The sequence below is a fragment of the Manihot esculenta genome, chromosome 3, assembly GCF_001659605.2.
Source record: "Manihot esculenta cultivar AM560-2 chromosome 3, M.esculenta_v8, whole genome shotgun sequence".
NCBI lineage: Eukaryota > Viridiplantae > Streptophyta > Magnoliopsida > Malpighiales > Euphorbiaceae > Manihot > Manihot esculenta.
Genome location: NC_035163.2, coordinates 32488993 through 32503751, shown reverse-complemented (window position 1 = coordinate 32503751; position 14759 = coordinate 32488993). Strand labels below are relative to the sequence as shown.

The window sequence follows — 14759 nt, the reverse complement described above, 5'->3', positions numbered from 1 at the left end:
TACATAACAACCACCCTATTTAAAATTTCAATTATAATATAAGAAGGAAGAAAACAACACTATTCAATTTTGCTTTATAATCCAAGAAATACACCAGTTTATGAAACCCTATCAATATCTTTGACCCAATGACACAGAAGCCTCTCTCAAGTCATATAGGCCCAAAGTCGGTATTGGTCATATAGCAAAGCAAAATCAACGAGACTGACATTGAACACGTCAAGTTAGTAGGCTCAACAGGATAAACAAAAAAGTACAGTATTCAGATGCACCATCACAAAATTCAAAGCAACACAAAGCACCAAGCTGATAATAGCAGTAAGCTAAACAAAAGCTGAAGAAACAAATGGTATGCATTAATACAACTTTTGGAGTTCATTAAAAGTGCCAGTTGCTTTTATAGAGAACTATCCTAACACTTACTGGCATATTTTCAGTGTTTCCCAAAGCAGTCATCAAGGACGACCAGAAACCAAGGACTCCTCTTGGCCGTTGACCAGGTGACATAGCCATTGACACTTTGAATCGAACTTCTGAGATGTTCAGAACACTGTAATTCAAGTATGCTATTGGATGAGCTCAAGTAGCCACACATAGAAGGGGCAAAAACAAAACAATCTTAAAAATGGGCTCTTGCATACCCAATGTGAATGATTGGATCAACTGAAACAGCGGTTGTTTGAGTGTCTTGTAACCTACTGAGATTGACCTGCTGGATCATCTCATGAAGGCGCCAGATAATAGGTTCATGAATGTTTATTAAGAAAGCTGAATTATCAGGTCCCTGATAACACAATAAGACCAACATCAAAAAATGAATAAGAAACGAACCAATACTTGCAAAGTAAAAAGATTAAAGGTGTGCCAGCTCACACTGAAACCAATATATGGATAAACACATAGATCTAGTGAACCATTTGATTGCAGTGTCATGGAAAACTTCAAGATATAGTCCGTCTCATGCCCAACTTTCTGTGGCCTGAAGAGAACTGGCATTGGAGTTAACGGCAGTTGGTTATCCACTTGTATTCCATGCATTCTCAATTTGAACCTGTAAAAGAAAACAGTGTGGAAGTTATTGGTTAAAAACATTAACGGCTACTAAGCAGTCTTGAGCTACACATTCCTCTTGCTACCAACATAACATATTTAGGATTTTATAGATAAAAATCCATAAAATTTATTAATAGAACATATTGCTAAGCGCTGCATGAAATCAATATACCCACCATATAATAAATATACACTTAAGCTACTCTAGGATGAGAGCATTGAGATTTCCCATGAGAATAAAGAAGAGTCTACAGAAAGTAACAGGGATTTGAAGGTAAGAAACTACCATTCTCAATGGCAGAAAAATATAAAACCATTGCCATGACTAAAACTAATTCCATGGATCACATTAATGCCCTATGAAATGTCACTGATTCATAACTTTCAACATTACTTGAACATGAATTCAGAAAAAAAAAATTTCCGTATCAGAATATATTTATGAAACAAAAAGAGATGCATCCAGAAATTTGTCAAATCAACAATCAACAATCCAAGCCTCTTTCTCTCCTTCCTTCACCCTTGATGATGTCTAGAGAAGACAAAGCTCTTTGAAGGAATGAAAAACTACTTAAAAGCAAGTAATACCTACTGAACCCAGATCCCAAGCCAGTAGAATATGCGAGAAGAAGATTCTGCACTGATAAATATAAAATTTCCTCTGGTGTGTGGTCAATTACTGATATTCCGAGCTCTGCAAGCTCAAGAACAACATGAAATTCACCATCAGTGGTGGATGGAAATACATGTTTTTGAGAATCATTTCCTTCAACCTGTGACAACTGAAGAGGGACTCTGGTATTTGTGATAGCAGTATGCTCATTTTCTGGCATCCAATCACTGATCTTAACGACATTCACTTTATCTTCCTTCACAATAGTAACACGTAAAGCTCTAGTTGGTCCACCACCCATATGGATGGGTAAGTTATCTGAAATCTCATCAATATTGTATATCAGTGATTTTGATGAGTCAGTCCCATCTACAAAGAGTTCCAACAGTTGCCGTCTACCAAGATCTTCCCATAAGAATGAAGCAGCTGCGCTAGGAAGAATCAGCTTCCATGAATCACCAACACCATCAACTTGCCGAAATCGAATGGGTAAAAACATAGAACGATTTTCAATCCTGTTGTAGAAGTTAATTATCACCATCAACTAAAAGACGATAGGAGCAAAAAAACATGCATAATGAACCAAAACAGGGATATAACATGAGAAATTCTTAATTTGATAGGCATCAAGTCCCTGAACATAAGATATTTTTATTTTCATAAATCACATAACAAGAAAAAATATATTTCATTGCCAAACTATACATTTCAGTCTCCTATATTTTTCACCAATAATGTTTGATATCAATTAGCAAAACAAATGGTTGACCAGAATTTAAGGCTCTAATAGCAAAGCTAACCTATCCATTTTCATGATAAATGTAAATGTGAATAAGAGCAGAAAGGTTCTAATATCTAGAATAGAAAAGGAATAAAGATGGGAAGTTTGACCAGAGAAACTTGTTGCTATGGGTATACAGAGCAACCTGTATGGACTGGATGAAGAGTTTGGACGGAAAATAACTTCATAGCGTGAGCTCTTTGCGCCACTTCTTACTTGTACCCTTAACTGCATTTGACCGCCTCCAGTATCTTTCTTCAAAGAAATGCGCATCATACCTTCACTGCAAACACTAAATGGTGTGCTCCAATCATATCCATCTAACCTCAACTGAAAGTAAAAAATGGCAATAGGCCATCAGATGATAACCTCAGCACATGCACTCAGGAGAAAAATTATTTTAACTGCACAGACCTTCAATAGCTCAACTTTAGCAGAAGACTGCCATGCAAATGATTTGGGAGGATCAGTAGGATGAATCCATTCGAATAACTGAGAATCACACTGCCTTAGGCAGAGACTGAAACCAACCCTATTGATAAACAAGATGTGCGGCTGAAAATGAACAACCTGAATATCATTGAATAGAAAGATGTTATGAATAAAAAATCTCTTCCACAAATATTAACAAATTACTAAAGCTTTTTTGTCTAAACGTTGCCTATTTTGCATTGGAATAGAAATGAAAGAAGTACAACCACAAAGAATATGCCAGAATACTAGCGACAAACCTTTGTCCTCTCAGAGGTCTTGAGTAGCACCGAAAGCTTGTAATAAGATCCATCTGAACTAAATGCCTTGACATCAACCCTTTCCTGTAAAATTTCAATTAGCATCACAACCCAAAAAAAAAAAAAAGGAGTAAATTACACTTAAATCCTTGAGTTTTAGTGTAGTTAATGGATGAGTCCTATATTTTTAAAATTGAACACTTAAATCTCTTTATAATCAATCTATTCAAATTGGAGGTCCTTCCATCCATAATTCCGTTAAAATAAATACTTTAAATACGTAAAATACCCTCGTAAACACTTAAATCCTTGCCAATGCAGGTAAATCACTTTATATTGCATGAACTATATTTTAATCCTTGAGTTTTAGCGTAATTAATAAATTAGTCCTTATATTTTTTAAATTGAATTCTTAAATTTCTCTATGTTTAATCTATTTAAAATTTTGGTTTTTCTATCCATTATAGATATTAATTCATAGTTAATGGGTAATCAAACTTTTGAAAGTACAATTTTTTTTCTAAAATATTTTTTGTAAAGTTTACAACCTACTTAAGATTACTTGGTACCATTTAAAAATAGTTGAAATTATAAGTATTTTTTGAAAGTTTTGAAGCCATCAAGTATTGAAGCTATCAAGTACTGAAATATTTTAACGAAAATTGAAGGATAAAAAGTATTATAAATTAATTGAAAGAGATAGACTGGACAAAAGTTAACGGGGACTTAAGTGTTCTTTCAAATGAAAAATGAATGACCAAAATGTTTAAATTTTAATAGATGAGGGAAAATGGATGAAAATCCTAAATTCTTAACATTTTTAATTTAAAAAGGGGATAATAAAAACATTTTCACGCTTTTAATTGCAATAAATGGATGAAAGGGTTAGAGTCTGAATAGACTAATTATAAAGAAATTTAAGTGTTCAATTCTAAAAATATAAGGACTAATCCACTAATTATACTAAAACTTATGGACTAAAGCATAGTTTATCTATTTAAAAAGAATAATAAAGACATTTTCACACTTTTGATGGCAAAAATGGATGGAAGAATCTCTAATTTGGACAGACTGATTATAAAGGGATTTAAGTATTCGATTTTAAAAATATTGGGATCAATCCGTTAATTATGCTAAATCTCGGGAACTAAAGTGTAATTTTTCGAAAAAAAAAAAGGAGAAGAAAAGGGAAATCTCAAGCCAAATATGAAGTCTTAGAGCAATAGAGATAAATAGGAAGTCTTAGAAAAACAGTTGAGCTAATTATGTCCATCTACTCACCTTCTTTTCAAGCTCAAGAAGAGAAATCCCGGGACTATAGGAGTCAGAATGACGAATAGCAACAGCAAGACCCACTCGTGGGCACATATATGCATCCTTCTGGGATGGAAACAACATAAGCCCACTTTTACCTGCTGAATCTTGTGGAGAAAGCATACTAGGTAGTGGGCTTGTATCCTCGATTAGTTCAAGTACTTGAATGTTTCGCTTTGAAACAGAATGTCTCCTTTCCATTGTGGGATTTCTCAAAGTTGTTTTTGTGGACTTGACTGCTCTTGAAAGAAAGACTGAATCTGCATCTGCATTGTCAGATGGCTCAATTTCTACCACTCTATATGCCAATGGCAGAGATGAATCATTTACTATCCAGTATGGAACAAACAATCTAATTGTTTTGGGTGCAGCAATGGTTCCTCCCATATCTTGTTCAATGCTCACACGCAGTCTCCTGAACATCCAACAAATATGATGAATACCATAACTCACAGCTATAAACGATTAAAAAGATTCATTTTATCTAGTGCATCAATTTTGAAAGCAATCTCAAGTCTCAAACGCCAGCACTATGGAAACAATCATAGACTCATTAAGGAACCAAAACATAAGGAAAGCTCATAACACTTCAGTTCTATTCAGGAAACTTTAGTTTTATTAAGATATTCATGAAAATCTAGTATTGTGTTTAATTCTATAAACATCCAATATGTTCCCTCTTTTGTGTTGGGAGAACTAATTAATAATGCACCAGCCAAACCTTTTACTTTGCTGGTGGACCATCCAGAATGATGAGACATGATCATTGGAAGGAAGATCTAGAACAAGAACAGGGTCCTGCCAATAAAATTAATACTTATTAAATAGAAAGATCCCACGAGCTAAATTTTTCTATATAAGAGAATATGTGCGTTAAATATGGTCATCCAACTCGAAAGGAATTTCAGACGTGAGCACCAATAGACATTTAGAACAATTATTACCTTTTCCAAAATCCAACCACCCTGAACAAGCAATGTGAGATAGACAGGTTTATGGATATCTGCTGCGTATATGTGTACACCACTGCGTGAAGAGATTATACCATGTTGTCGCTCAATGCAACCCTCATCGCGTGTTTTTTCCCAAATTGTGAATTCAGCTGAGCAAGGAAGTTGGTTTTCCAACTTCAACGGAGAGTTGATAGAGATTCTCCAATCATATATAGGAGAATTGAGTTCAGTGTGAAGAATTGAGGCATCAGCACCTATGCTAAGCCAAAACAGTTTACTTCCACTACTAGAAGTACAACAAAAAAGGGCATCTTTCTTCTCCAGCTGATTCAACTTAAAAGTGTTAGGCATTTTACTTCCCTGCTTCAAAGTATTCTGTCTAGTTAGTAAGCCGTGATCAACAAAAGCCTGCTCCTTTCCAAATGCATAGCCAGAACCAAAAGTAACGTGTCGACCCCATGAACATGTTGCAGGCTGAGAATGATCAACAGAAGGACGCACTTGTAAGAAGTGGTCAGAATCCTTTGATGTGCTTCTCCATGGTAAAACAGCTGATGATCCAGGTTTTATGGAAATTAAATTACCAGTCATGTTATAAGATCCTGGCCCTGTTACTTGTTGCCTCCTACGAATCCAACGCCTACGGCGCACAACATCAAGATTTGATTTGGTACATGACTTTGAAGTTGGAGGCCACTTCAAACTATTAAAGTCAGGACCATATGCCCAGCCCTCATCATCAACAGGTGAAGATTTATCTATGATCCAAGAAGATGTCCATTGCCATCCAGGAGGGGCAGAAGGTTCAAAAAAATCCTTCAAAATAAAACACAAGTCAGGTGAAACATACAGTCTATATTTTGGAAATAAACAATCTTGAAAAAAATATTGTCGCTTTTTAAACATATACAAACATTTGATGAATATGAGAAATCTCTGGTGCTCCATCGCCCTGGATCATTACTTCTAAAGCTCGGCCCTTTGTTACCCCAACCAGAAATAGGATGATAACATTGATTTTCAAAGATCTCATCTATCACAACATTAATATTGCTTCTCCCTGAAGAAGAAACAGAGGATGAATGGCATACAGAAACATCCAGTTTAATATCTGAATCATTCACGATTGTTGCAAGGCCCCTGAAAATTGCATGCTTCTTGCCATTTTTCATGACCACTTCCACCGCAATAAAATCAGTCTCTAAAAATTTGGGGAAAACAGACAGCGGAAGCAATGAACGAACACCCACCCAATCACCATCTGGACTAAGCCGAACCCAGAAACCTATGTCTCTATCATGAGAGTACTCCGTTTCCTTATCTCCAAGGAAGTTAGATACCATATTCCTCTCAAAATAAGTAGCAGAAACTAACAAGCATCCAATATCATGCAACTGTTTGACATTGTGTTGTAGAGTCTGCAAGTGATAATGATAAAAGCGAAAAAAAAAATCACTAACAGACTAAAAACATATTCACATTATGCAAGATCATATTCGCTACCACATAAAAAAAGGTAAATGCAATATGTGTAACCGCATCATGTATAAATTTGTTAATGGACATATCTCACCCTTCTTCTTAGTGGATAGGACACAATATTCTGCATATTAGCGGGTTGATGTAGCATCCTCGCTGAGGCAACCTTTTTCAGCATGGCTGATCCATTTCCAACAGGCAATGAGAGGGCACCAACAACTTCACCTGTATCCAATTCCAAGCACATAAAATGCATTTTTATCCACTTTGCCTCCACAAGCTTAGGTTTAATCCAATTAAAAATAGTGCAAATGAAAAGGAGAAAATCATCAGATCTTGATGGCCAATCTTGTCATCCCTTAGTCCTTGAAAAACACTTCGCAAGAAGTGTTTGATCAACTTGGCGGGGTTGTAATGAAGCAAATGAGCTCAGCAAAAGCTTATGAACAAGCATTAAAAAATATCATGTGTTCATTTATGAAATTAAATACAATATTTAAACACTAATTTTCAGCTCACTTAATACTAGCCTCCAATCATGATGACAAATAAGCTCAGCCCAATATGCTCATGAACAACTCATTAATAACTTGTGCATAGACAGTTTATGTTTCTTTGTCACTTATTTGAAGTTCATTAGTAGCCAATTTTAGGCTATTAAAATTTGCTCTTAAAGCAATACATTTGATAGACACTGATTCCAAATTAAATTGCGTTCAGATTTTTCACCGAGTATGACAGGTCATTGGTCCATTAATGATTATGAAAGTAGAAATGGATTGTTTCAAGAGTAATATTTGTGCGGTTCAGTTGATGGCTTGGTGTCAAGCAAAGTGTAATTCAATTCAACCTACTTCACCTTGAATAGCCATGCAAACTACCAAAAGTTTGCTGAGCCCAAACGAAGTTTTTAGCTTTGTCTAAGGGGAACAAGCAAACCTGAGCAGCCAAATACTTGCTCAACTAGGCTCATTTATGCCCTAACCACCAGATGACCATAGATTTTTTTCCCTTTATAACTCTAAAGGATAATTTTAATATAACAAGTTGACCAAAAATAAAAATCCAGTAACTCTTCAAATTTTGATAATTTTCTAAATTAACAGAGAAGAAAAAAAAAGAGTAAAGCACTAAAGGAGTTTTGGAAGATGAATGCTAAAAAATGGAGTCTCAAGGAGAAAATGTCAGCAGAATGGCCATCAAACGTGTCAAATTTTAAGAAATTATTTTGACTAACAATCATATAAGGAGGAGGATTGCCTGTGGTCTTATACAAGGGGCACTTTACCCTTTTTTAAACCGACGTGGGATTCAACACACCCCTCAGGTTCAGGATCACACTGGAGTGTGACACATTTATGGGAGGTCCACCATCAATAGGAGACTCTGATGTCATGTTAAATCTGGACCAGGCCTAACTCGCTCCAAAAGCTAGCTTAGGGGAGGATTGTTTGTGGCCCATGCAAGGGGCACTTTACCCTTACCCAAACCAACATGGGATTCAACAATAGATAAAAGCGAAAACAGAAAATAAGATTTAATAACTTTAGTGCAACTTCATGCAAATAAGTTGTAGCTGGGAGGATGGACACCTATAACGCATACCCTTTCCAGCTTTAGCTGCAAGATTCGTGACCTCCACTTCTAACTTGGTCAGCCCCTGCTAAAGAAAAAAATTTCAATAAAATGATATTAGTTTATGAAGAATTCCAAACAAGGATACAAAAACATAGAAACATAAAAGGCTCAAAGAATTCCAATGGGGGCCTAAAATGACGTGGAGGGAAGTAGTACTAAAACATTTACAAATTTGAGAACTGATGCAGAACTGGTACCAAACAGAGTTGAATGGCAAAAAAAATTATTTACCGACTCCAGCTAGTTTAGGATAATTCTTAGTTCTTATTGTTGTTATTGTCATTAAAGGTTCAAAATATTGATAAAATATACAAAATGCTGGACATCGGGTACCCCTCAAAGATAATTGAAGTAAATGCTGAACATCAGGTACCCCTCAAAGATGTTTGATTATTCAAAGATAATTGAAGTAAATGCTGAACATCAGGTACCCCTCAAAGATGTTTGATAATTGTATTTGGCTAAATGCATACTTGCACACCTATATTTTAGAACTTCTGCCTATCAAACACTTCCACTTTAATCATGATCTAGTAAGCACCTAAACTTTAAAAAATTATTATTTTTTAAACACAAATTTGCCAAATCTATAGTTTTAAAGTTGTGTCTAAAATAATTTTTCAAATCCATAGTTAAATCCATGGTTTTAAAATTGTGTTTAAAAGTAATTTTTTAAATTCATGATTTTCAAGTTATGTTTAAAAGTAGACCTTTTTCTAAGTTTAGGCATTTAAAAGTAATATTTTTTAAAGGCTAAGTATTTATTAGGTCACAATTAAAGCTGAGGTGTCTAGTAAGCAAAAATGATAAAATACAAGTGTACAAGTATACATTTTACAATAGATATTTCAATAGAGATCATTTGGAAACAATGTAAACATGCATAGAAGAAAATGGCGACCACAATTGTAGAATCTTAGCAAATCAATCATTTTAAGAAATTAGCACGATCATTGATACATTCTTATAAGGCTCGAAGTTTTATCCCTTTTCTTTCTCTTTTTACAAAGAAACCAATTTTCTTCGACTTAGAAGCATATTAGAAAACAATGTTTAACTTCCATATCCCACCAAAAAAAATAGCTGCTTGTAACCCCATAACACTGTTGAACTGGATACATCTTCCTTTACTCAAGACTTCTGTTTTCATTTCAAATCACAAGCAACTTATTTAGACAATAATTTCTTCCATCACATTTTTCCAAACTACTCATTAACCATTTTTCAACAAAATATTATATCCATAACTACATTGGAAATGGGGCTTTTTAGCTTTTTGGTGCCCAAATAAACAATATTTTGGGAGATGGGTTAAAAAAATTTATCAAATAGGGGTTTGACCGTCCACATAGCGGTCAGACCCCCACATGGCGCCTGTGACACGTCCTACAAGTGCGGCAGAATTTTTTTATTATTTTTATTTAAAAAAAAGTGCCTGCCGCACATCTCATGCATGCAGGCACTTTATCAAGCCTCGTTAAATATAATAATTATATTATAATATAATATTTTTTAATTATTATATTACAATATAATAATATTTATACTATATTATATTATATTAATAATATTAATTATAACATTTTTTATAATAACAAATATTTTTTATTTTTCATAATTTTATTTTTTATAATAGCATCACATGCGCAGCAGGCACTGTTTTTATTTTTAAGAAAATTAAAAAAAAAAATTTGTGTTGTGCTTCTGACACGCGGCACGACATAGTGCCTTTTATAAAAAATTATGTTAAAAATATTTCACCGTAGAGGTGCATGAGAAATAATTGAGTAAAAAATTGGAGTACTATTGTAGGAGAGAATTTTATAAAAAATTATTCAGTGAACTTGTAAGGGTGACTATTTAATTTCAGTACCACAAAACTAATATGATAAAAATAATAAAATATATTATTATAATATAATATATTACGAAAAATAAAAAAATATTTGTTATTATAAAAAATACGTTATAAATATATTATTATATAATAATTAAAAATAAAAAATTATATTATAATATAATTATCATATTTATATTATATTACAATATAATTATTATATTTATCAAGGCAGGCACTATTTTTTTAAATAAAAATTAAAAAAAAATTCTGCCACACTTTAAAAAAATTTTGCGGCAGGTGGGTCTAACCGCCACGTGGACTGTCAAAGTTCTATTTGATAAATTATCTTACCCCACCCCACCCCACCCGCCATCCCCCAAATATTTTTTCTTTGGAAACCAAAAAGCTTAAAAGCCCCTTGAAAATGCATACAATAGAATTGGAATGAGATTCACAAACAGCAGATGATCTGAAGAAAACACCAACCTATAATTTTATTTTAAATGCCAAAAAGAGTATCAGCCATTCAACAATGGTCAAATAAAACCAATACCCAATTGTGCAAAATAAAAGAGACAGAAAAAAGAAGAAAAAGAAGGAAGAAAGCAAAAAGATAGCAAAGGATTGGTAGTCCATTTTAGTGTCCTAGGCTCAAACTCCATTCCAATAGCATCAATGCATCAGCAAATCAGTATGGTTATAAAAGAACAGCATTCCTAATAAAGGGCAGAAATGTTGCAATTATATTAATATGCAAATTAAACAGCATCCTGTGAATTTAAAACAACAAAGTTAGAAAGAAAATGTTTTCTTTCTGAAACTGATGGCTGATTCCACGGTTAAATCAATCAATTTGAAAAACTAAAATAGTCTGTACAGAATGATGAAAGAACCCTTTATTGGATTCGCCAAGGAATAAATGGTATCTCTGGATTCTGGATCACAATGTTCAGAGATGGAGCGACTGATGAATAATGAATGGATTGGATGCAATCTCCCAAAGAGAAAATGATATAAAAAACAAGCATATAAAGCCAAAAAAAAAAAATGATCCCAAGATTATTTAATGGATAACAATAAACAAGAATATATGACTGTAAAGATGAGTTAGTTGATCAGAGAATACCTTCCGAGGAATTTCAAATATGAAAACTTCATTCCACTTTGCAATGGCATGATTAACTTCTTTTCCCTTAAGAATTACGGGCTTCACACATTTTGTCCTTGCACTCTGAGGAAAATACTTTTGCTGATCTGTCCCTTGACTATCAACGACAAGGCGTAGAGCACAAAAGAAGTTATGGCTATTACCGTCATCAACAACAGGCAATCCCTGTAGAAAATAGGAAGAAGTATTTTTAATTTCAGCAACAACAAAAAGTTTAACAATATAAGGCGGGTAGTATGAGCAGAATAAAATTCAAAATTGCAACCTTAGCTTCAATTATCTGGATAACAACATAACAGCGTGCTTCCCTGGATTCATCTGCAACCTTTAACCTGTCAGAAAATCGTGGAGGTGGAATCCACACATATGTACGCCCACCAGGATGTATTTGTTCAACCACATTCACATCATCGTCAACCTTTTTCAGATGCATATCACATCCAAGTTCATTTTCAATTGTTACAGTCTGAAAATCATCTTCATCCAAAGCAGAATAAGTTGGATCCTCTTCATTTATATTATGATTACCAGCTTCCTGCATTTACTAGAAATCCCGTCTTAATAACAAATTAAATGCAGAAGATTTTGAAATACAAAGAATCTTGAACTCCTTTTACCTCATTTAGCTTTATTGCTTTCTGATCAAGTTCCAGCTGCTTTCTCCAAGAAAGGATGGTCCCTATAAAAGTTTCAAGGTTGGCTGCGCTGACATTGACATTCAGGATACTGGTTGCAGCAATATGTACTCTCTTTGCAAGTCTTGATGGTTGATGTCCATTGGTATCATACGTTTCAAACCTTGTAAAGTAGAAATCATATAATATCAAGGGTATTGCATCTACAGAAACATAAACAGTTTAAGCAGTATGATCAACAACATTACTTGAAGATTCCATCAAATGGTTCCACAAGCGGCTCCCATGCTTCCAATTGTGTGTTAAATGTTGATGCAGCAATAGAAGAAATGAGTACAGCATTCATTGCCTCCATCCTACCATGTGTTGCAAGCTTGATATTGGTTATTGTAGTATCAAATAGAGGTGTCATCTGGAATGCAACTTAACATAAGAATAGAATAAAAAAAGAATTACTATCTTTAGGTCATTGTCTATGGTGCTTTAGTTCCAGAGTCTACATACCATTCCGCATAAGCTGTCTAAAACAGTTACAGAAAAACATCTCAGCTTAAGCTCAGCAGTTATGTTTTCCCGTGACTTTGGCTTCACAGAATCCCCAATTGCAAATGCCAACCTACTTGATGGCTTTTTAAGATCAGAGCGAGCAAGAAAAGTGGAGGCCTACAGAAACAAAGGGCAAAAGTAAACATTAAAACTCCTCAGGTTCACAATAAAAGTTCAACAGTTGATCCATAAGACCAACAAAAATAGATAAAAAATTAAGCTTAAGACAAACATTTAGATTAAACTGCCAATATGCATAACATAAATGAAGAGAAAGACAGAGTTCTGCAACTCCCATCTTAACCTGATTTTCAACTTTCCAAATACTCCAGCAATTAGATGCCTTTGAGCTAGAAAATCTTGAAATGGGCACCTCAACTATATTTACTTGGTTAACGAGATCCATCCTTGGGCAGCAGAACGAAGCTATTCTAGGTGCTTCATCTGTTCTCGTGACAACACATCCTAGAGAAGCATATCCAGGAGGAGCAACTGGATACCAGAAAAAGACTTCATGAAAGCCTTTCCCCACAATGTGTGCAACTTTGGTAAATTGTGCAGGCCTTGAAGAGAGTTCAGGATTATCAGTTCTAAATATTAGGCCCAAAGCAGGTGGTTCCAAGCTGCAAAGAAGAAAAAGTAACCCACATATTAAAAATTATATAAGATCCATTACAATAGATAAAAACAAATTCAGAAAAAGATAATAATAATAATAATATTGTCTAACCCTTCAGTAATACAATCTCCAAGTATTGCATAACCAGGACGTGCAATAGGTCGCCATATTGAGACAGGCCTCCGTACATCACTACCCTTGTCCCACCAAATCCTCTCAAAATTGGGGGTAGTTAGGTAACAATTAGATGCTTTTGAAACTGATCGGACAACATCCCACCCAGATGAATTTTCAGCCTCACTAACTTTTTGCTTATTTTTACGGCCATGATCAACAGTCAAATCTGATTCTTTAGACAAAGAATGATGCCGCATAGAGCTCCAGAGGAGAAGATGATTAAGGTTGCAACTACTAACTCTGGGAGGATGTTCAGTTGAAGAATGGGCAAAAAAAGATGCAATAACATTGTCCATACGCCAAATACTAAACCCAGATACAGACAAAGGATTAGGTTGCACACTAAATAAGCATTCTGAATATGTTGCAGATGCCACAAGGTCAGACCGTAGGCAATAAACTACATGATTTGGTGGAGGTTGGCTTCCTACATTCACTACACAACCAAGTGCTGTGTATCCTGCTGGTGCAACAGGCATCCAAAGAGAACAATCACTATCAGAATCAGAATGGCCTTCACCTCCAAATCCTTGAATTTCAGAGAACAAGCCAATTAGATTAAATCCAATAGGCTTTCTCACACGTCCATAAGTGTTACTTACTGCCATTACTGCTTGTGAAGGAGGATTTGGCCTGAACATGAAAATGATGAAGAAAGACAAAAAAAGAAGGGAAGTTCAGATGCACCCTGATTAAATAGACAAAATAGAGCAAAAATACATATTGAAGATTGGGGAACAAATTCTGAGTAGCAGTACTACAGAGATGGACAGAATACAATTTCTTAGCTCGTAAAAGAAAAATTAGAAATGGATTGCAAAAATTGTCAAAATAAGTTTATTAAAGAAGTTCCATGAGTAGCATATTAACTATCAATAAAAGAAATCATGTTCAAACAATCCATTAGAAGGTGGTATCGGAAGTCAATGAAACAGAAAGCAAAAAAAGGAATTAAACATTGAAATAGCCAAGTAAAAAAAGTTGCTTAAAATAATTAGGTAAGTTTATCCAAACTATGGGTGGCAAGAGTTGTCCAAACCTCTTGTATCTGAAATGCCCTGTTGAGGAACTCAAGTTAAGATAGTGAAAACTTTCTTACAAGTATATTTGACGAGTATAAAATGAACTTGACACTCCACAATGCATGTACCTTATCAGTAGGGACTCTAAATGATGAAGAAGAAACATGCCAACTCAGATTACATTATATTT

The 14759-nt window shown here is 34.5% G+C and overlaps 1 protein-coding gene across 6 annotated transcripts in view; it reads right to left on the bottom strand.

Moving 5' to 3' along the window:
• The window catches only part of LOC110610326, a 52843-nt gene that overhangs the window by 4895 nt on the left and 33189 nt on the right, over positions 1-14759 (bottom strand). For 3 of the 6 annotated variants that reach the window (XM_021750194.2, XM_021750195.2, XM_043955228.1), the window contains 20 exons: positions 13482-14180; positions 13056-13374; positions 12710-12868; positions 12454-12617; positions 12188-12368; positions 11836-12105; positions 11529-11735; positions 8530-8587; positions 7019-7149; positions 6360-6863; positions 5437-6261; positions 5214-5290; positions 4460-4907; positions 3179-3262; positions 2862-3017; positions 2593-2777; positions 1642-2181; positions 874-1051; positions 642-784; positions 424-550 (listed from right to left, as the gene is read on the bottom strand). In XM_021750194.2, the coding sequence (XP_021605886.1) occupies positions 424-550; positions 642-784; positions 874-1051; positions 1642-2181; positions 2593-2777; positions 2862-3017; positions 3179-3262; positions 4460-4907; positions 5214-5290; positions 5437-6261; positions 6360-6863; positions 7019-7149; positions 8530-8587; positions 11529-11735; positions 11836-12105; positions 12188-12368; positions 12454-12617; positions 12710-12868; positions 13056-13374; positions 13482-14180 (5455 nt within the window). Of the gene's footprint in view, positions 1-423; positions 551-641; positions 785-873; positions 1052-1641; positions 2182-2557; positions 2778-2861; positions 3018-3178; positions 3263-4459; positions 4908-5213; positions 5291-5436; positions 6262-6359; positions 6864-7018; positions 7150-8529; positions 8588-11528; positions 11736-11835; positions 12106-12187; positions 12369-12453; positions 12618-12709; positions 12869-13055; positions 13375-13481; positions 14181-14759 lie in introns of those variants that run through there. The other 3 variants (XM_021750196.2, XM_043955229.1, XM_021750197.2) reach the window with 3 other exon arrangements.